General features: G+C 37.3%; 1 protein-coding gene across 19 annotated transcripts in view; it reads right to left on the bottom strand.

Moving 5' to 3' along the window:
- PTPRD (protein tyrosine phosphatase receptor type D) overlaps positions 1-24099 on the bottom strand; it is a 417654-nt gene that overhangs the window by 313271 nt on the left and 80284 nt on the right. For all 19 annotated transcript variants that reach the window (XM_060199565.1, XM_060199563.1, XM_060199562.1 and 16 more), the window contains exon 2: positions 4270-4415. In XM_060199565.1, coding sequence (XP_060055548.1) covers positions 4270-4415 — 146 coding nt within the window. The remainder of the gene's footprint in view (positions 1-4269; positions 4416-24099) is intronic.

Here is a 24099-nt window from a genome sequence, read left to right on the forward strand (position 1 = left end):
TCTTATAAACACATTTATGAAATTCTCAATCCTAGATTTTAGGGAAGTGAGTATATGCCAATATATGAAAAAGAATGAATGCTTTTGAAATATATTTACTACAGGTTCTTTGTGGATTCATTTATTCCTAAATTTACAAAGTAGCCAAAATGTCCCCCACTGCTCATTGCACCACACCAATTCATTTTCACTCTGTTAAGCACAAATTTTAGAACAAATTTACTATGCATGTAAGGGAAGATTTCAGAGTTGCTTCTGTGTGTATCAAGTGTTTGCCTGTGTGTGAATAGCCTATGATTCAATGTACACAAAGCTTTAAATATATTTAATTTTGATTACATGACATTTTATACTTAATATTTCAAAGAAAAATTCTAGAGAATTCATAAAATCATAAAATCTTCTTGCAGGAAACAAGTAATACATTACAAATTACAATCTAATGATATAATTTTGAATTTGAAAATTCTATATTGGTTGTGTGCCTAATTTGAGCTTGGCACAGTGTTTGGCAGTGGAAAAAGAAGACAAAGAAAAATTGGGCATTAGGAGGGTTTACTACACTATTGGGACATGAAAAATACATATGTATATAAGAATGCACACACTGTTGTAGATGTTAAAGATTCTCAATACTTGATACTATTTGATGAAGGCACTTTGTCTAAAAATAATTTTCCATGAGCAAGAACTCTAGTTCAAGATCCCAGTCCCCACCTGCAGAGGAATAATTTCACAGGCTATTCAGCAGTGCTGCAAGTATCTCTTTCTATGTGTCTTTCCCTCTATATCTCTGTTGCTCACACATTATTTAAAAAAAAATACTGCTACCAGGAATGGTAGAATTTTGTAGACACTGAGTCCTAGTGGTAAACCTGGTGGAACTAAGAATAATAAGAACAATAGTAACAACTACAATAACAACTTTTTGTGGAGGTATTGACATGACTCTTATTACACGTATTCAGCAGAATAAATCTTAAGCTTTGAAATGTTTAGTAATATCATTTTATTTTTGATACAAGATTGTCCAAGAAGTTATCATTAGCAAGCATGACGACAATTTCCACTTTGGTAGAATTATTTAATGTCACTAAAGCAAAAAAAAAAAGTGCAGCATAGATGTATACACATCATATTTTGTGATGTAGGGAATACTTTGCTAGTTTATTGAATATATTTTCTTATTTTTAAAATTTTTTATGTATTTATTTATTTTCCCTGTTGTTGCCCTTGTTTTTTTATTGTTGTAGTTATTATTATTATTGTTTTTGATATCATCGTTGTTAGGATAGAGAGAAATAGAGAGAGGAGGGGAAGACAGAGAGGGGGAGAGAAAGATAGACACCTGCAGACCTGCTTTACTGCCTGTGAAGCAATTCCCCTGCAGGTAGGGAGCCAGGGACTCGAACCGGGATCCTTACGCCAGTCTTTGCGCTTAGTGCCACCTGCACTACCACCCAACTCCCTATTGAATATATTTTCTTTGCATATTAATAAATATTAAAATTTATATTAAATAACTTTATTGGGGAAATAACTCACAAGACAGTTTTTGTCACATATGTACAGTTTTTAATCTTCCCATGATAGGTATCTACACACCATACCAACCATCTATTGACATTTTCCTCCATCATACATCCCTGGATCCAACCACAACTTCTATCTCCTTCCTTCTCTACCTTTACGGTCCTAGGATCTGCTGCAACAGCCCACAGCTAATCTATGTTTTCCCCTCTTCTTTTGCTTTTACATCATTACAGGCATTTTATTTTCAAACAAACATAACTCTAAATCAATTTTCCCTAGTACAACAAGTTAGGTGCTTACATACTTGAACTATTTATCACTCTGAGCACTGGTTTAAAAATAAGTAGATTAAAACTGATCTGAATCTTGCAGTTAAGTATTTTGAAATTTTAATTAAAGTTTATGAACATCTTATTGCTCACTGTACATAAAGGTTTAAATATATCTTTTTTTTTTTTTTTGCCTCCAAGGATACCACTGGGGCTCTGTAGGGAGGTTGTGGGGATGTGGTGGAGCCTGGCAGAGCTTGAATAAAGATTTGTATTGCTTTGCCACCACGACCTTAGTTCCTGTGTCATCTCTCCCTATCACGACACTAGCCCAACAGGGCTCAGTGCCAGCACCATGAATCCACTGCTTCTGGCGGCCATTCCCATTCCCCCTACTCCCCCTTTTATTTTATTCTATAGGACAGAGAAAAATCAAAGAGGGGAGATATAGAAATAAAGAAAGAGAAACTGACACTTGCAGACCTGCTTCATCACTTACAAAGTGAACCTGTAGGTGGGGACCAGAGGCTTGAACCTGGGTCCTTGTGCAGGTCCCTCTGCATAGTATACTATGTGCACTTCATCAGGTGCACCACCACCAGGTCACCAACATATCTTAACTGCATGTAATTTTATGCTTACATTTCAAATATATATACTAGAATTAAATCTAGAACTTTGCAATAAACAGTATACCACACATTATAAGTGAGGGCTGCAACCTCCAATTTGAAAATCTGATTAATATGCCATATAGCTAACTGCTATTATTATTTTTTAATTATTTTTTATTTATTTCCCTTTTGTTGCCTTTGTTGTTTTTTAGTGTTGTTGCAGTTATTGTTGTTATTGATGTCATCGTTGTTAGATAGGAGAGAAATGGAGAGAGGGATAGACAGAGAGAGGGAGAGAAAGATAGACACCTGTGGACCTGCTTCACCACTTGTGAAGTGACTCGCCTGCAGGTGGGGAACTGGGGGCTCGAACCAGGATCCTTATGCCAGTCCCTGCACTTTGCACCACCTGTGCTTAATCTGCTGTGCTACCGCCTGCCTCCCGTTATTATTTTTAAAACCAGAGTGTTGCTCAATTCTGGTTTATGGTTGTGCTGGGGATTAAACCCGAACCATGGAGACTCAGGCATGAATGTTTTTTAGATAGATACTATGTTATCATCTCTATCCCTAACATTTCATACTGATCATGTGCTAGGTGGATCATTAATTTGCAAATTACTCCACAGATCAGATTAGAAACTCAGTTGAGAGGAAATAAATTCTACCACTTCATGCAGTTTGGAAAATGTCTATGACCTCTAAGATTATGATTTATATTATAAGCATAATTTTTGTCAATATGTTATCTTTTAAAATTGTTTTTATAATCTTTTATTTATTGCATAGAGAAAGCCAGAAATTGAGAAGGAAAGGGTGAGAGAGAGAGAGAAAAAGAAAGAGAGAGAGAGAGAGAGAGGCCTGCAGTACTTGCTTCACTACTTGCAAAGCATTCCCCCTGCAGGTAGGGGCCAGGGGCTTGAATTTGGGTCCTTGTACATTATAACATGTGCCCTCAACCAGGTGAAGGATCTGGCCTCTCAATATGTTATCTTTGTTAAAGTGTATCACATATTTGTATTTTCCAGAATGTGTGAATTTTAAACTGCATGCCTCCTCAATATTGTCCAAATGTAATATGTGAATTATTTTATATCATCTTCAATTTGCCTTTATATTTTCAATGTACCAACTTTGTTGAATAACAAAAAAAAAGATTATTATTATTTCAATAGGACTAGCCATATCAATCTGATTTAAGATCAGATTGTCCTTTAAGAATAGTAATTTTACATATGAAACTAATTTTTCATTCTATTATATGCTAATTGAGGTATAATGGACAACTTTACTTGCTGCCCAGTATCCACTCCACTTCTTTGTGGTAATAAGAAATTGAATTCCCTTTGCGAAAATATACCTTCTTCACTCCAAGCCTCAGAGGAACTGATTTGATTCCCAGCAAAAGAGGCAGGCTCTTATTAACTTGAATTAGTTAGCTCATGCCAACCAGCTGTCCACACAGACTGGTTCAGGGATGAGTACATACCTCAATATAAGTCAATAGGATAAGAAGTTTTTTACTCATTTACTACACTCAGTAATGTAAGAATGTAAAGCTTCATTGTGCAATCATGAGCAAGACAGTCTGAGTAGGAGACTAGCAGATGTATTCCAGGAACACTATTTGAGTCCTGGTATAAGCAAAGATAAAAGTCAGCCACCTGAACCACAAAAACTCCTTTTTTTAAAATCCCTAAAATTTAAGTTTTTCAAAATATGCAACATAAAAACTACACTGTTGCTTGATGATTATGGCATCTTTTATCAGAGGAAATCAAACAAGTAACACACAAGTCAGATGCAGTCGATACATTTTTTCCCCCAGAGAAACAGAACAATGGACCTAATACCTCAAATCTCTGATTGCTGACTTTCTTTCCTTTTTTGTTCCAGACAATTTTAGGTCTTGGGTCTCCTGTAGCTTGACAAATGAAAGAAGCAACACCACCAGAGACCCCAGTCTGGTCCACAGGAGTTCGTGTAAACCTTGGAGGTGCTGGAACAAAAAGAAACATACATCAGAATTGATGAAAATAAGAGCACAGATTATTACCAACTGTTTCCACTTTCCCCATAGCCCTTAACTCTATTTACTTATATATGTTATACATTTTTTAAAGATTTTAAGAAATATTTTATTTATTAATGAGAAAGGAGGAGAGAGAGAAAGAACCAGACATCACTCTGGTACATGTGCTGCCGGGGAGGTGATTGAACTCAAGACCTCATGTTTGAGAGTACAATGCTTTATCCACTGTGCCATCTCCCGGACCACTATGCTATGCATTTGAAGAGTGTAAAATTAGGGAAGTACATGGGATTTTGAGGGTAGTTTAAAGATGAATGAAATAAGTTACTGGCTACTGGGCTAATCAGTAAAATCTATATCAAGGCAGTCAAATAACATCTGAAAAAGCAACATCACACATTAATTTTTATTACTGAGAACATATGTTTATATATACATAAAAGTCAATTTGTCTTCTGAACCAAAATGTGCTCATCAATCAAAGTGAGTAAAATTTTAGCTTTTTGCTTTGATGCCACTATCAAGACACTGTCAGAAAGCAGCTTTATTTACTTCTGCTCAGCTATGAAAATTAGTGATATTTAATAGAAATTCTAGTAAATTTTAGGGACATGAAATAGAGTCCTAAATTAAAAGGTTTGTCAAGAAACAGAATTGGGGAGCAAGGGATGGCAGATTAACTCTCTGACCTAGATAGTTTGCCCTGGCATATATGAAACTTAAGTTTGTCTAAAGGAAAATGAGTTAGAAAGTTTCTAAAATGTTATAGCAATGAAAATACTCTCCCCAGAGAAAGATTCAGACTTAAAACAGTAGCGCAGTGGGTTAAGCACAGGTGGCACCAGGAGCAAGGACTGGTGTAAGAATCCAGGTTCCAGCCCCAAGTCATTGATTGTCAGAGAAATGCAAATAAAAACAACAGTGAGGGAGTTGGGTGGTATCACAGCAGATTAAGCGCATTTGGCACAAAGCACAAGGACCAGCATAAGGATCCTGGTTTGAGCCCTCGGCTCCCCACCTACAGGGGAGTCATTTTCATAGGCGTGAAGCAGGTCTACAGGTATCTGTCTTTCTCTCCCCCTCTCTGTCTTCCCCTCCTCTCTCCATTTCTCTCTGTCCTATCAAACAACAATGATAATAATAACTACAACAATAAAACAAGGGCAATAAAAGGAAATAAACAAACAAAAATTTCCCTAGGCTTCAGAAAGGTAAGAAGTTGTAGACTTCTTAAATGTCCTCCATGTACTTTAAATGTTGCTAATATCCATACTCTCTTAAAAACCTAGTTATCATATATCTCCATGTCTAGACCTAAAAAATATTTTGCATATAGAATATTTATACAGAACGGTGCTTATTATGTCATTTATTCAGAAACAATTATAAACATCCTAAATCACATAATAGGGAAAAGAAAGGACTATAATATGTTATGAAAAATCATTAAAGTTAATGCATATTTGTTTTCTTAAAGTGACATGAGTATTTAAGCTCAAGCACAAAAGTATCATGCAAAATTATACATGAAGATTATCAGATAATGAGAAAATAAACAACAAAGATTGAGACAAAACAACAACATTCGTTGTGTAGAAGTATTTCAGTGGCTTTACTGTGTCATATTCTTCTGGTCTGCCTGAATTTTTACAATTATAATAATTAAAAATTATTTGAAACTCAAAAATTTGTTTTTTTTCTAACTTTTTAAAAATTTTTTATTTAAGAAAGGATTAATGAACAAAAACATAAGGTAGGAGGGGTACAACTCCACACAATTCCCACCACCCAATCTCCATATCCCACCCCCTCCCCTGATAGCTTTCCCATTCTCTAGCCCTCTGGGAGCATGGACCCAGGGTCATTGTGGGTTGCAGAAGGTAGAAGGTCTGGCTTCTGTAATTGCTTCCCCGCTGAATATGGGCGTTGACTGGTCGGCCTTATCATAAAGGTTCTCTCCTATTCCTTTTCAGTTTCATACCACACACAACAAAAAATGGCTGTACATAACTGTAGCTAACCTTTATTTTGAAAACAATTCTTGGATGCAAAATAACAAGGTTTATCATGATGACTTATGACCTCTATGTCCTTCATTGTTTTCATGCTTCCTACCACCATGATGCTCTGATTATCCTAATAGTGTTTTCTGATTCTCCTCTTGGATTCCCTGGCATCTGGGAAGACATATTCCCATTTCTGCTCTGTCATTATGTCTATGAATCATCTTGGGGAGAAATATGCCATATATTACTGTTCATCAACTATAAATATGTGAATGGGAAATAAATTATTTCAAGGAAATCCATCCCAGTCTTAAGGTTTTGCTAGTTTAAGACATTTTTTCCATAAGAGAAGGGAAGGAGGAAGAAATGGAGAGAGGCATCTTTGTAATGCCATTGGTAGGAGAATGAATTTTTACCATATAATAAAATTCAACTTGGTGATAATAGAAGTGGTGAGGGGGTCGGGCGGTGGCGCAGTGGGTTAAGCACACGTGGCACGCAAAGCGCAGGGACCAGAGTAAGGATCCAGGTTCGAGCCCCCTGCTCCCCACCTGCAGGGGAGTCGCTTCACGGGTGGTGAAGCAGGTCTGCAGGTGTCTATCTTTCTCTCCCCCTCTCTCTCTGTCTTCCCCTCCTCTCTCCATTTCTCTCTGTCCTATCCAACAACAAAGCAATGTCAACAATGGCAATAATAATGGCAAGGAGGCTACAACAACTAGGGCAACGAAAAAGGGGGAAAAATGGCCTCCAGGAGCGGTGGATTCATGGTGCAGGCACCGAGCCCAGCAATAACCCTGGAGGAAAAAAAAAAAAAAAAAAGTGGTGAAAACACAGTGGCATGTTTCTTAAAAAATATCCAAATATCCAGAGGACTAGGGAGGCAGTATAAGAGTTATGCAAATGACTATTGTGCCTGAGGCTCTGAGGTCCCAGGTTTAATAGCCAGCAGCACAACCATACCACCTTAAGCCAGAGCTGAGCATTCTCCAAAGCCTTCCCTGCCCCCTTCCCCCACTTCCCTCCTCCTCCCCCCTGAATCCACTCCTCCTTTCTCTAAAATAAACAAATAAAACATGTTAAAAAGAAATATTCACAATGACAGTGTGCTTTAACAACCCTAACAGACATCATGCTGTAGCATTTCTGAGTAGTAGTAAAACTAGATGATTACCAGAACTGCAGGGAGTACTTATGTGGGAGGTACTTTAAAAAGATTTAAATTTGACTAACAGTGAGAAGAATTAAACAAACAAACAAACAAAAACACTAAACATTGATGTCACTTTGATGGAAACAAACAAAAAATATATTAGATTTTTTTTCATGATTCTGTTACAAACAATGCAAACTGATAATAATCATACACTTGTTAACAACTCATATATAAATTATAATTATGTAGTTAAAATTCTTTGGTAATTTCCTGGGGAAAAATAAAATGCATTGCACTGCTATATTAAATGCCATAAAACTGCCATTTTAATATACTTTTTTCTTCAAACTCTATAGCATAAGTATTATCAACACTGAATGAAAATTAATGGCAGTAACCCAGCTTTCAACTTATGCTTTGCTTTGAAATTTCTCACATGAATGTATAAATGAGATAAAAGGAAATACCAACTGACTATGTACAAATCAGAACTTAAATAAACCAGGTACCATTTTCATTACACTGGGACAATGGAGGACTAGAGAAATCAATAAACAGAGATAACAGGTAGATAAACAGAGACAGTAAGGTATATACAAATGTAAATAAATTATTACATATTCCATGACTAATAATTTAAAAGGTCAGCACCCCAAAGAATAAAAAATGTATGAAGATTCTGATAACCTGAAATTAGGCATTATCTATTTGGAGAAGTACTTTGAAAACATAGTGAATACAGACACTGAAGAGTCACTTATTAAACATGGAAATCTTATTTCTAAATGGAAAGTAGGAGAGAGTTTTCATATATATGCATAGAAGGGATGTGAATAAAATTTTAATGATTGGATATGTGTCATTGCTCTTCATTTTATCATCTTAAATTTTTCATATTAATGCTATAAGAGTCCCAAAAGAGATGAAGTGATAACATAATAGTTACGGAAAGAAAAAGAAAAAAGACTTTGATGCCTATGGTACCAAAGGTCCCATAAACCAGAAAATATCATGATAAATAATAATATCAATACAATACTATCTGGCCAAAGGGCTGGAAAAAATATCATCAGGATTAACTTGCAAATCATAATAGTAAACTGACACTTAAGATGTTAGGGTAACTATAGTGTTAACTAGAGGAAGAGGGATGACAGGTACAACAGACTCCATTGTGCTAGGCCAGAAACATCTGAGAAAGGGTGTGTGTGTGTGTGTGTGTGTGTGTAATATAAATAAAAGATCTTTGAATTCACTGAAAACAAGAAAGAAGTATTTCATTTTACACACAGTAAAATGAAAAGTGAATATGAAGTATATTCACATATGAAGTATAAACACACAGAACTATTTGCTTTTATTTATTTACAGATTATCTGATGAACAAGAAATCCAAAGAGTAACTGTCATATTAGCATGCCATGTACATGAAAAGTCCTAATTAGGGAATCAATGAGACCTGGAACATGGTGAAACACCTCCCAAGACATAAATAACCCTTTATACACATGAAAATGAGAACTTTCCTAAACCTCGCATAGCATTTAAAAAAAATTTCCAAATAATTTAAACCATAGGACGTTGGGCAGTGGCACACTGGGTTAAGTGCACATGGTGCAAAGTGCAAGGAGCTGCGCAAAGATCTAGGTTCAAGCTCTGGCTCCCCACCTACAGGGAGACAGCTTCACAAGCACCACTCACTGTCTTCCCCTCCTCTCCCAATTTCTCTCTGTCCTATCCAATAAAAGGGGGAAAAACGGACAACAGGAGCTATGGATTCTTAATACAGGCACCAAGCCCCAGCAATAAACCTGGAGGCAAAAAATAAACAAATAAATAACAACAATAGTAATTCAGGTTACAAAAAGGGTAAATATCATTATTTTATTAGCAGAAGTTAAGATTCTACATAATATAGTAAAAGCCTTTTGAACAATTTTGCTTGGTGCATAATAAACATTGTAGTTGATCACTCTAAGACTGTTGCTGTCAATTCTTAGAAGTCAGCCAACAGAAAATATGAAAAAGAAGAGTAAACATGAAAACTCCAGCACTGTTAGAGGGTTGTAATAATTGACAACACCCAGTTCTCTTTTTCTACATCTCAGTCCAATCATCATTATCATCTATGTTCTTTTGTAATGGAGACTGACCAATTTGAATCATACTCTGAAGTAAAGAAAATGCATGTGAAAGTTAAAAATTAAACTATAGAAACACTAATTTAAAGGAACATATCCACCCCAATGTTCACAGCTGCATTAGTCACAATAGCCAAAGAGTGGAAGTAACCTAAATGGCTATCAGCAAATAACTGGATAAAGAAGTTAAGGGATATATAATCCATGTAATACTACTCTGCTAACAGGGAAAATATATATCACATTCTTTTCTTAAATGTATTTATTATCTTTCTTTATTGGATAGAGATAGCCAGAAATTGAGAGAGAAGAGAGAGAAAGAGAGAGAGGGAGGGAGAGAGAGGCAGGCACCTGCAACACTGCTTCATCACTTGTAAAGCTTTCCCCCTGCAGGTGGAGACTGGCAGCTTGAACCTGGGCCTTTGCACATTATAACACTTGCACTCAGCTAGGTGTGCCACCACCCAGCCCTGATATCATATTCTTTGGATTGGGACAAACATAGAGTGATCTAGATGTGATCATGCTTAGTGAATTAAATAAAGAGGTGAATGACAATTACCAGATGGTTTCAATCATATGCAGAATATAGAGGATTAGAACGCATCAACTTTGTGGGAGGGGGGACCCAGAAGAAATTATCAAACTCCCTCTAAGATTTGTGAGAACTATGGCAGTTATCCTAGGAAGGGTGAGGGCACAGAACTTTGTTGATGAGTGTGGTGTGCAAGTATGCTCCTGCATTATTGAAAAGGATTAAATTATTAATAAAATGTTATTAAAGCACTAAGAAAAATGGAAAATAATAAGAACAATAAATAAAAAGTAAGATTACAGGACAGTCTGAAGTCCAAATAATGAAAATACCCGTATTTATTCCATGACATACAACTAAAAATATTAGAAAATTCATGAAGAAAGAAATACAAAGAGTTTAAATTTGGAAGGATGTGGTGATGCAGTCTACGGGCGACCATGGATGGAAGTCCTGACATAGTGCTGATGTCAGCCTTGGCGACAGAGTATGCAGTGATCTGCGCAGGTGCAGGGGGGACTGTGGGCAGATCCAGCCTGTGCTGTTGTACAAAGAAAAGTAAAGCCAGCTGGAACTCACTCTTTGGCTTATGCTGCTTCTCCTGGTCAGAAGCATCTGGGCAGAGGTGCTCAAGGCATCATCCGCCATGGTTACTTCTCCTGGGAACTGAACACCTGTGACTCTGCTAGCCGGTAAACTTTTAGACCCCTCTACAGCCATGAGCGACCTTTACCAGAGCTGATAATTGTTTATCTTATGGGACTAAACTTTTGATATCTATATTCAGACTTTATGGACCTAGCTTACTCTTAACCTTTGATGATAAGTGCTTATTTTGCCTTTTACCTGTTTCACCCTAATAAACCTTGTATTGTTTAAACCAATTCCCAGCTCCCACTGTGAATCCTTTCACAGGGGGCAGCAACCCCCAACCCAAAACCCTTTTTAAGTTAAATACCAGCAGAAGGAAAGACACCAAAACTTTAGAGTCAGATATTTAACAGGCCCCCTTCAATAACTGTAGAATGACTGCCATTGTTACATAGCACTATGCTTTACAAAAAGCATTTCTGTCCAATCTAGTTTTTACAAGTGAAGAATATGATCTCATATTAAACTAATTCTGGGGACTGTGGAGGTCAAATTACTGTTATACCCAGAAAGTCTACTTTCTAAATGGAAACTAGAGAAGCTAAATATGCATATGAGTCAGAAACGAGGCGTGGCTGATATTCTAGAATGCTTCTTCTGCACTCTGTTGCTAATTTCAAAGACTCTACATGCTCCAGACACAGTCACACAGAAAACAGTAGCTCTAGAAATCTAGGAGATTATTATTTCCAAAGTAGATCAAGAGGAACCACAGGCTGCTGACTATTTTTTACTTCTAAGAGGTTAGACTATTTTGAAAATATAACAAAACCATAATGTCTTTATACATGTATTGATTATAATATTTTGGTGCCACATCAGGTCTGAAGTGTCTAAGCTCTCTGAAGACAAGGCAATAAGCTCAAAGAACACTTTAGGATATTAAGAGCACATGGGTATAAAAGATAGTTCACCCAGTAGAGTACATACTATATGACCTGTATGATATGTGAGAACCCTGGTTCAAGCCCCAATGTCAGATGGAAATGCTAGCATGACAGGAGTTTAGCGTCTCCCCCACCCCCTTTTTTCTGCCCCACTCTCTATATCACTTAAATGAAAGGGGGGAGTGGAATTGCACAGGCATGAAAAAGTCTTAATTAGATGTGAACTTAGATGGTACAACAGACTATAATCTTTCAATCTTGGAATGTACCATTTACAACAACAACAAAAATGTCTTGGCAGGCAAAACATTTTTAAAAATTTAAATAATTAAAGAAAATTAAAGAATAAGGTGCCAGAATCAACACAGATCTACAAACTACCATTGGACATCCTTAAAAAAACTGCTATTGAGGACAAAGCACTTTGGCATATGACACTCAATATGACAGTCAATAGAGTCACTACATAATAATGATGTATATTAACTCTCTTGTAAGCCACCAGGTTCCAGATGCTAGCATGATGCCGACCAGACTTCCCTGGACAGACAACCCCACCAATGTGTCCTGGAGCTCCAATTCCCCAGAGCCCTTCCACACTAGGGAAAGAGAGAGACAGGATAGGAGTATGGATCGACCTGTCAACGCCCATGTTCAGCGGGGAAGCAATTACAGAAGCAAGACCTTCAACCTTCTGCATCCCACAATGACTGTGGGTCCATACTCCCAGAGGGTTAAAGAATAGGAAGGCTGGATGGGGGTATAGCATAATGGTTATGCAAAGAGACTTTCATGCCTGAGGCTCTCAAGTCCCAGGTTCAACCCCCCACACTGCCATAAGCCAGAGCTGAGCAGTGCTCTGGTTAAAAAAAAAAAAAAGAAAAGAATAGGAAAGCTATCAGGGGAGGGGTGGGATACAGAGTTCTAGTGGTGGGAATTGTGTGAAGTTGTACCCCTCTTATCCTATGGTTTTGTCAATGTTTCCTTTTTATAAATAAAAATTAAAAAAAATAAAGAAACCTCAAAAAAATAATAATGATGTCCAACCACTGAAATCTACTGAAAAAGACAACTTCTAAAAGGTTAAGAAGTAAACTCAGGTTTGCAGAGATTTGATTAGTCAACTGAGAATCATCTCAGCAGAAAGGAAAGACCACATAATATACTATGAGAGAAAAAAGAAGAAGTCTGGTGCCATTTGTCTCATTTAATTCTAATGAATAAGCCTATTCTGCGGACATCAAGGAAATATGTCACATGGGGGAACAGAACTAACAGCATGTAACTAATTGGCTTTGTTTCTTTCAGCTGATTAACATTTCTTTAAATAGCTAGTTTTGTTTTTAAAGAGATATTTGTCATAATAATGTACTTAAAATCTAATAAAGGGAAGGCTAGTAATGATGTTTAATGGTACTAAGACAGAGGAAGAAGAATGCTCAGTAAAGCTGTATATATAATCTTTAGTTTAGAAACCTGCTTCCAAAAATGTGTCTGTAGAATTTATGAGAAAAATCAAATTTCTGGGGTTTTTTTGTTTGTTTGTTTTTTGGCGGTATGAAGGAATCATCAGACTAATGCTCTGAAGAGCTCAGAAACAGGGTCTCCTGAGTTAGCTTTTAAAAAATGCAATTACACTCTATGGCCAGATCTGATAATTTCAGGGAAGAAGCACCCAAACTGTCAAAGAGTTTTATTCTATTCCAGCCAAAGCATCTCCTAATGGCATGGCTTAAAATACAGAAAGTAGTCAGTTTGTGTGAATAAATGAAATTTTTTAGGGGGTGTGGTGGGGTAGGCGACTGGTTGGTGGTTGGGGGGTGATGAGTTTGATTTTTACTATCTAGAAGTCTAGTGAGGAAAGCTTGCGATAGATAACAGTATCACTTCACAAGCACAGGCCAAGTCAAAAGAAGAGGGAGGTAGATCTCAAACTTCATATGCTTGGTGAGTTTCTTTCACGTATATCTTATTTCAACTATTGCACAAAAATTAAGTAGTTACCTCTGACATTTATGGTCAGAATAAGTCTTCAGTGCTAAAAATGCCTCCATTTTTTTTTTTGAATGGTTGATGGTACTTTCTCTTTTAAATACAACTGACTAGATACTCTTTTAGATTTAAACTTTTATTTAAGGAGCATTTTACTTCAAAACAACACAAAATTATAACTGTTCTTTAGTGAATTCCATGCACTGTAATACATGTTTTATATCTTATTTATTTATTTATTTTTATGGGTTGATTTTTTAAAAATATTATCTTTATTTATTTATTGGATAGAGACAGAAATGGAGATGGGGGAGGGAGAGAGAAGGAGAGAGAGGAGAGAGAGAGAGAGAGACCTGCAACACTGCTTCACCACTTGCAAAGCTTTCCCCTTGCAGGTGGGGACCAGGGGCTCAAACCTAGATCCTTGCACATTGTAGCATGTGCGCTTAACCAGGTGTGTCACCACCTGGCCCCATAAATGTTTTATATCTTATGTGCAATATTTTATAGTTCCTTTAGATGACATTATTACTCCTAATTTTGAAACTTATAAAACATTTTACAGTACTATAGAAAGGTGTGTATGGAGACTGTCTGGCATGGCACACCTGGTTAAGTGCAAAGGTTATCATGTATAATGACTCAGGTTCCAGCCAAAGTTCTCCACCTGCAGGGAGAAGATTCAGAAGTGGTAAGGCACGTACTGCAGGTGTCTTTCTCTCTTCCTTTCTGTCTCTTTCCCTCTCTCAATTTCTATCAATAAATAAAGAAAAAAAGGGGTGGGGGATGGCTGCTGGAAGCAGTGGATACTTCGTACAGGCACCAAGCCCCAGAGATAACCCTAGGGGCAATATATATATATATATATATATATATATATATATATATATATATATATATATATATATATGAAAAGAAGACATGTATATGTATATAATAAAAGAAAGTAAAAACAAAATGTAAAGGAAGTTTTCTGAGATTAAGATTGTGACTTGCACTTTAGATCTAATTATATATAAAGCCCTATATATTGAACACAATAGAAACTGAAATAGGGGCCAGGTAGTTGAGTGCATACATTACCATGTCCCACAACTGGGATTCAAATTCCAGTCCCCTCCTGAAAGGAGAGAACCTCACAAGCAGTGAATCAGTGCTGCAGGTTTTTCTCTTTTTCTCTCCCTATCTCCCTCCCTATTCAGACATGATATAATTCAATTTTTTAAATATTTTCTTAACTATTTTAGTTAATTATGTTTGGAAAATTAAATGAAAGCATTTTAAAATATTCTAACATAGGGGTCAGGCAGTGTCACATCTCATTAAATGCACACATTATCATAAGCAAAGTCTAGGTTTAAGCTCCTAGTTCCCATCTGCAGGAGGGATATTTCACAAGGGGTGAAGTAGAGCTGCAGGTATCACATTTTCTTCCTCTCTCCCCCTCATGTCTCAATTTCTCTCTGTCCTACCAAATAAAAAGTGAGAATAAAAAAAGGAAAAGAAAAAATGTCCTAGGAACAATAAAGTTGTCATTGGCAGGCACCAAGGCCCAGCCACAACCCTGGGGGATTATATATATGGAAAGAGTTAACCCTATCACCAAATGTCACGGTAACAATAATTATAACTATCTTGTCTTCTTGAACCCTAAGAGAACAGGAAACTCACATTTCCACTATAGAGCCTATATTTCCCCCAGTCCTGGAACCTTAGGGTGGGGCCCACTTTTCTGCATGCTGTTCTCAATTCAAATCAAATAATATTGCATCCGCGGATCGCAACCTAATCAACACAACGAGTGCCACCGCAGCATGCTTCACTTCAGACTGTGACCAAAGACTTCAGGTGTGGAATGACAACCCTTCAGCTCCATCACTCGGGTGAGACCTTTCCTTTCATAGTATTCTCCAATTCCATTCCAGGTGTTCCACTCCCCAGTAAAGTCCCCAAATCTAGACATAGTCCAGGTCTCCTGAGATAGAGCATAGGTTCACCCATGCCCATAAACTAGGGGAAAAATATATACCTGAAAGCAAAAGTACACAAGAGCATGCAGGGAATACCCCCCAACACTTCATCTGCACTATTCCAGTCTTTGGGTCCATGATTGTTCAACAATTTGTTTGGCTTTGTATGTTAACTCTCTTTTCAGCCTCCAGGTTCCAGATTCCAACAAGATGCTGACCAGACTTCCCTGGACATACGACCCCGTTAATGTGTCCTGGAGCTCTGCTTCCTCAGAGCCCCACCCTACTAGGGAAAGAGAGAGGCAGACTGGGAGTATGGATCGACCAGTCAACGCCCATGTTCAGCGGGGAAGCAATTACAGAAGCCAGACCTTCCACCCTCTGCAACCCACAACGACCTTGGATCCATACTCCCAGAGAGATACAGAATGGGAAGGCTATCAGGGGAGGGGATGGGATATGGAGATCGGGTTATGGGAATTGTGCGGAATTGTACCCCTCTTATTCTATGGTTTTGTTAATGTCTCCTTTCTTAAATTAAATAAATAAATAAATAAATAAAAGCAGGATGGTGTTATCACTATAGTTTTTTTTTTTATCACCATCAGGGTTATCTCTGGGGCACAGTGCCTGCCTGTGAATCTACTGCTCCCAGCAGCCTATTTTTCCTTCTCCTTTCTCCTTTATTTGACAGGACAGTGAGAAATTGAGAGGGGTGGAGAAGATAAAGAGGGAAAGAGATATGCTTGCTTCACCACTCAGGAAACTTCCCCTCTCCAGGGGGGGAATCAGAGACTTGAACCCAGATTCTTGCTCAATCTAGTGTACCACCACTCGGATCTACCACAATTTTTATTTCACATATAGATTTGGGATAGTATGATCAAAACAATCCCCTACTTTCACTGTATCAAGGCCATAAACTATTGACATGGTCTGTAAGAATGGCCATGTGTTTTTGTACATGGCACTCATAGTAAGCACTGGCTTAGTGACATAAATTTCAGAAAGTCATGCCAGCAGTCTTGAATCAATCTTAGACACAATCTGTGAAGTCATTTTTACCCTTTTTTATGCCAGCACCATACACTCTTAATGAAAAGATTTTTATCAGCAGCACCACTTATATTCACTCAACATTTCCCATGTTATAACTCTGGGTTTGCTTACTACCTATTTATTTATAAATTCAAAGTACACAGACCTTGCATCCGTTTTCACTCAATAGAGTGATAAAGCCTTTACAATGAAACAGATGAAAAGTCACGCAATCTCTCAGGCTCATTCAGTAAGGTTGCAGGCATATGACAAAATTCATTTTCTTTGTTCAAATTCCTTAAATGGTAATATACTAACAAGGTTATTGCACAGACACTGCATTCATTTACTCCCCTCACCCCCGCCATAAAAAAGACACAACTCTACACCTTCTGCATATTTTGGTAGAGTCAGTTTTCAAAGCAGACTCATTTACATCATTCACTGTTAATTTACTCATTAATCATAATTTATCACATCAGATGTGCTGATCATCATTAAAAGTAATCATTTATCCTTTAGTCTAACCTGCTGCTTTATCATGTACCTGCAAATTGGATCACACAGGAGAGGTAATTGGCTTATCTGAAAAGGGACAGGAGTGTAGATTTAAGTGAAATTGCTAAGAAAGGGGGAAAAGAAGACAAAACAATGTATTTTCATACCCTCCCTTAATTTTATGTTATTAAACTCGAGAATGTTGATCGTATTATGCTTCCACTAAAAAAATACCAATATCAACTACATAAATTATGGTTTGTTTTTTGTTTATTTCATCTTCTGTTTGTTTTCCCCCCTTTGTGATATAAAGGCAAAGAGTTTGAAAGAGACTGCAGCACTTAAGCTTCCTTCAATGTAATGTGGTTCAGGTTCAAACATGGGTACATAGCAAAGAAGCACACTGTCCAAGTTTTTGCCAGCCCATGTGGACTTTACTTTTCTTTTTTTATAGAGGAATTAGATTGATATCACCAGAAGCAACCCGATTACATGAAGAGAAGGTCTACTGGTGATACTAGGTATGTATCACCATACCTGGTAAAAGCCTGGATGATTTGAAGATCCAGACATCTTCTACAAGTTAACAACTATTTTGTTTTTTTTTTAATCTGTCAAGTTCACAATGGTAAGCAAGAAAAGCACTTTTGAAAATGTGTGTGATTAAAATATTGTTTGAGTGGCTATAACAGGAAAATGTACATGGGGGCAAAAGTGTATCTGTAAGTCAAAAGATTAGTAGTAATGTACAAGTGTATTTACTGGAGAAATTAGGAACGTTTTATCTACAGAGACACTATTTTAAAATGTACAAAAATGTTTTGTCTAGAATACAATAACATGGAAAAAGAGCTGTCTGAGCTTTTCTTACAAGGACAATATTAATAATAAAAGAGTTTTAAAATAAATATGATAGGATATCCTAAAGAAATATGCTGTTGAATACTAACCTCCAAATAAAAGATGTTTTCAATAACAAAAACATGGAAACTTCACTATTTTAAAACACTTCATTGATGCTACTGTCTTAATATATTTACTCATAAATAGACATAGTACATAAACAATAAACAAGATAAAATACATATTTTTATGAAAAGTTATTTGCCTATATACCATTGTTGTTATGAGAGTAAAATGATAATTAAAAATAAATTTAAGAAATGTCCAGCATTACTCACATTTAAATTAATACTCTGCTATAGATCATAATATTCTACATTTGTAAGATTTATATCATAGCTTTATTCTGTGAAGTACCTAGAAAATCATAGGCAGTGAAGAAATTTTAAAGAGAGAACACATATTTTTGTTCATATGAATCTATTCTTAGAATATTTCTCAGGTCTATGGGGTTTAGAGTTAACAGTATTTATAAGCTTTTCCCATACTTTGGAGCTATGCTCTGCCCTTATGCAGCTTTCTAGTCCTATCCCAACTCTGACACCATTTTCCTGGACAATACAATACCTTCAGCCCACCTGAATATTATCTGTGGGGCTCAGGGAAAAATTAATAAAGTCATGGGCCCCTTAGAATATTCCTAAAATAGACTTCCTAGTTTCTTCCAGCATAAAGACCCCAAATCTCATCTGCTATAATCTTTAGGTTCCTGATTATTAGACAATTCATTCTGTTTTAATTCTTAATGCTTTTCAGTCGCCAAGTTGCAGTTGCTACAGTGATGTCAACCTGACTTCCCTGGGCAGATGACCTCACCAATGTGTCTTGGAAACCCACCTCTCCAGAGCCCTACCCCAGTTGGGAAAGACAGAAACAGGCTGGGAGTATGGATCAACCTGTCAACACCCATGTCCAGTGGAGAAGCAATTACAGAGGCTAGACCTCCCACTGTGCACACCATAAAAATCTTTGGTCCTGACCCATCTTGGTCAGAGCCAGAAGGAATTATGTTAAGTGAGCTAAGTCAGAAAGATAAAGATGAGTATGGGATGATCCCACTCATCAACAGAAGTTGAGAAAAAAGATCAGAAAGGGAAACTAAAAGCAGGATCTGACTAAATTGAAAGTAGGGCATCAAAGTAAAAAGCCTGTGGTAAGGGGGAGGGTGGACATGCGGCTCCCTGGGCCAGTGGCAGGGTGGGGGTTGCGGGTCGGTGGGTGGGATGGGACACAATCTTTTGGTGATGGGAATGGTGTTTATGTACACACCTATTAAACTGTAGTCATATAAATCACTAATTAATATAAGAGGGGGAAAACTGGTTGTATGTCTAACAAAGGGACTTTTCAAAGTTAACCCAATTACCAAATAATGTGATGATAACAGTAACTATCCATTGTCTTCTCGAACCCTAAGACAGCAGGAACCTCATATTTCCACTATAGAGCCACCCTAAGACAGCAGGAACCTCATATTTCCACTACAGCGCCACCCTAAGACAGCAGGAACCTCATATTTCCACTACAGCGCCACCCTAAGACAGCAGGAACCTCATATTTCCACTACAGAGCCTAAACTTCCCCCAGTCCTGGGACCCTAGGGTAGGGCCCACTTTCCCGTATGCTTCTCCCAATTCTTATCAAATAATATTACATCCGCTGATCGCAACCTAATCAACGCAAAGAGTGCCACCCCAGCATGCTTCACTTCAGACGGTGTCCAGAGACTTCAGGTGTGGAATGACAACCCTTCAGCTTCATCACTAGGGTGAGACCTTTCCTTTCATAGTATTCTCTAATTCCATTCCAGGTGGTTCACTTCCTAACAAAGTCCCAAAACCTAGATATAGACCAGGTTCCAAGAGATACAGCATATGTTCACAGGTATCCATAAACTAGGGCAAATATATACCTGAAAGCAGTAGTACACTAGAGTTTGCAGTGAGTACCCCCCAACACTTCATCTCCGCTATTCCAACCTTTGGGTCCATGATTCTAATTCAACAGTTTGTTTGGCTTTGTATGTTAACTCTCTTTTCAGCCACCAGGTTCCAGATGCCATCAGGATGCCAGCCAGGCTTTCCTACACTGAAGACCCCACCAATGTGTCCTGGAGCTCTGCTTCCCCAGAGACTCACCCTACTAGGAAAGAGAGAGGCAGACTGGGAGTATGGATCGACCAGTCAATGCCCAAGTTCACCAGGGAAGCAATTACAGAAGCCAGACCTCCCACCTTCTGCAACCCACAAGGACCCTGGGTCCATGCTCCCAGAGGGATAGAGAATGGGAAAGCTATTGGGGAGGGGATGGGATATGGAGATTGGGTGGCGGGAATTGTGTGGAGATGTACCCCCCCATCCTATGACTTTGTTAATGTCTCCTTGCTTAAATAAATAAATAAATAAATAAATAACATAAAAAAAATCTTTGGTCCATACTCCCTGAGGGATAAAGAACAGGGATCCCTCCAGTGGAGGGGAAGATATATGGAACTCTGGGGAATTATACCCCTCTTATACCACAGTCTTATCAATTATTATTAAACCATTAAACTTTTAATTAAAAATATTTCTCAACAAATTTAGATTTTTCAAATTCACTTCTTTCTACACACAAAGCTCTAAGCCAAAAAGTACTTAGTAATGATTTGTATGCTCAACTTATATTCATTCAATATTAAATAATTTTAAGAAGGGTATTTAAAAAACTCATTTTTCTGGACTCCTTCCAACTAAACACATAAAGCAACAAAACCAGCATTTTCTTTTCATATTAAATATATTCTTTCTAACTTAAAATCAAAACGAATTTTTAGATTTAAGAAGAAAAATGTGCATTAATCCACAAAATTTGAATATGGGAAAAGTGCTTCATCGATGCCTCCACTGAGCTCCACATTCTCAAACAGTGGCTAGTCAGCCTTCCATTCTCACATTCTACTTAGCTAGTTATTTGGAGGTACAAAAGATGAAAAGTATGACAACTGGTTCTAATGCTGGGGCCATGAAGTCATGTACTAGCAAGCTGTGATAATAATAGATGATCACCCAAGGCCATGGACTTGCCCTGTCCACACAGAAAACTCGAGTTGACATTAATTAAATCCTGGCATAGAGGTAGAAGATAGGGAACAATTCCTTGGTTTCCAGATGAAAATAAACCTTTAAGGAGCTTTAGTAAAATGTGCCATAGATGGAACAGAATGTAATACAATGATCTAAACATAGCCATTATTTTAAAGCTGCATCTCAATAAAATAACCCTATCAGCATTTCTATAACAACTTGTTATGTCTAAGGAGAAAGTGTCTCATTCTTGCCATCTATAAATCGAAACACATACACATTAAATATTTAGATAGTCAGCAAGATGGAAGGGAGAGTTGAGGGGGTGTTTTTGTTTTAGTTTGTTCGTTTTGGTTTGTCTGTCTTTGTTGAAATCTGTTGTGCTTAGACTACTCCTTTTGTTCCAACTTTACAAGGCACATGAGATTTATCTATGTAACCATCTACCCTCATCTCTCCTGGCAGGACAATCTGGGAGACACTTAAACCTGTAAACACAAGGTAAGACTACTTAAATATTAGGAAAGTACTTTCCAGCTGGATTAATTTTCAAATATCTATTCCCTAAATTGTTCTCCTGCACAGTGCAGACCCTGCATTTCATTGCAGATTATGCATGCTTTTCTAGAGAAACACATTATCTGAGACCAATGAATATGGGAGGTAATCTAAAAGAGCACAGATAGTGAGGACCTTTAATTTCCAACTAACTTTCCCCCATCCTCTAATTTACAGTTCAGTGTATTAAGTAAGAAGACAAAGGGTTTCCCCCATACAGAAATAACCTTTCTGAAAAACCTGCAAACAAGAATTTAATTACACTATTTACCAATGTAGACTGCATGCAGAAATAAACTGAAACATCTCTTGCTGTGTCTTTCTTCCCTTTTTTCCTAATTTAACTGTTGCAGGCAACATCATAGCAATTTAAGCTGGTTTTGTGACAAAGTATTAGGACACTTATTTTAGAAGGAAAATCAACCAATAATTACTGCCCTGGCACATGGCTATTGTTCAGAGCATAAACAGAAGCTGTGGCTGACAGCTGATGGGCCCAGCCCCCTGCTATCCTTAGAACACATTTGCAGATACTCAAGGCCTCTTGCCAGACTAAGACATGTTTTTGCACCCTTTACATGCAACATCACTGACCATCTTATGCTGAGTAAAATAAAATGACACTGCTTTAGGACGTCCTAAAGCTTTAGATACCAAAAATACTAACATTTTTGCACCATTCTGAAATATTAATGTACATCCTCAAGCACTTTGAGTTTTAGATGCCTGTCCCAGAGTGTTTTTGTTAATGAACAGAGATCATAAATGCTAGAGAATGTGTTCCTTCCATCACTATAACCAGGGCATTTGTGAATAGATGCCACCCATTAGTGTTGTCCCAGTAGCCTTCTAAAACAAAATAAACAACATGGGGAGACAAAATCAGGGTTTAGAGTGCTATATATTGAGTGCAGTGCCCAAATGCTACTCCAGACTTACTGGATAGATTACCAAGGTTCAAGACTAGTGTCTCAATTTGAAAGTTATAGAACTTTGCATTCAAAAGGGCAAAACATTTTTAATATAAAAATAGTTCACTGTGGGGGAAATAGCATAATGGTTATGCAAAAATAGTTCACTGACTTGTATTAGGAGATTAAGTTACAAAATGATAACTGGAGTAATCTTGTCCTGCACTGAGACATCTACACACCTGGTGTTTCAGACTGGGGTCTTGGATTGAAAAGAACTATGTTGCCAATTTCTGAAATTTCTAGCTTGAATTGGGGTTTCTCAGTCTTAACCATGAGACACTTTAGATAAAGAAATAAGGTTAACAACATTCTACATAAGGGGTGGGGAACATCTGGCCCACGGGCCTTATGTGTCATTAATGTGTTCTACTGGGTGCGCCACCACTCAAAACTTTTCCCATTCAAAAGTTTTGAATGGGAAAAGTATCTTTACACAGGGCTGTATGGTGGTATACCCAGTGGAACATATATGCACAAGGTCCCAGGATCAAACATCTGATCCTCACATGGAAGAGTGAAGCTTCACAAGTGAAGTATTGCTACAGGTATCTATCTCTTCCCCTCTAACACCCTACTTCCTTCTAGATTTCTCTCTATCTTGGATTCAATATATATATATATACACTTTTTAAATCCAACATTAAGAGAAAAAATCTCTACACAAGATGACTCAATTTAGGGTACTAATTGGGATTAAAAGACCAATGAAATGCTTTTCAGATAAATAACAAACAAATTTACCTCTACTAAAATAAACATGCAAGAAATACTAAAGGGGATTATATAAAAACGAAAATAGTAGATGAAATAAATAAATATAACAAGGGTGTAAGCAAAGTCAAAATACAAATCTTTGGTCTAGAACAGTCAAATTGAGTTTTTCAAGAGGGACTAGGGGCAGGAAAATAAACTGCAAGAATGACGGAGTTCAATAGAGTGCTATTAGTGCTTTGTTGGGGTATAAGGTATAGTAATATATTTTGTGGTTTTAAAAACATATTTTATTTATCATTACTTGAGAGGAGGGGGAGCCAGATAGAGATAATGAGAAAGAGTGGGGGGCAGACTATTGCTCAGCTGTGGCTTATTAAGGTGGTACTGGGGATTGAACCTGGAACCTCAGAGTCTTATGCATTATGCTGTCTCCCCAGCCCTATTTTTGAAGAGGTGGGAAATGAAACTTCCAAAGCACTTACAGACTTGTGAACCCAGGTAATCTCAAAGACAAAATTATTAACAAAAGATGATGTCTATTACATGAAACATCATTTTCTTTCCAA

Source organism: Erinaceus europaeus, chromosome 10 (assembly GCF_950295315.1).
Source record: "Erinaceus europaeus chromosome 10, mEriEur2.1, whole genome shotgun sequence".
NCBI lineage: Eukaryota > Metazoa > Chordata > Mammalia > Eulipotyphla > Erinaceidae > Erinaceus > Erinaceus europaeus.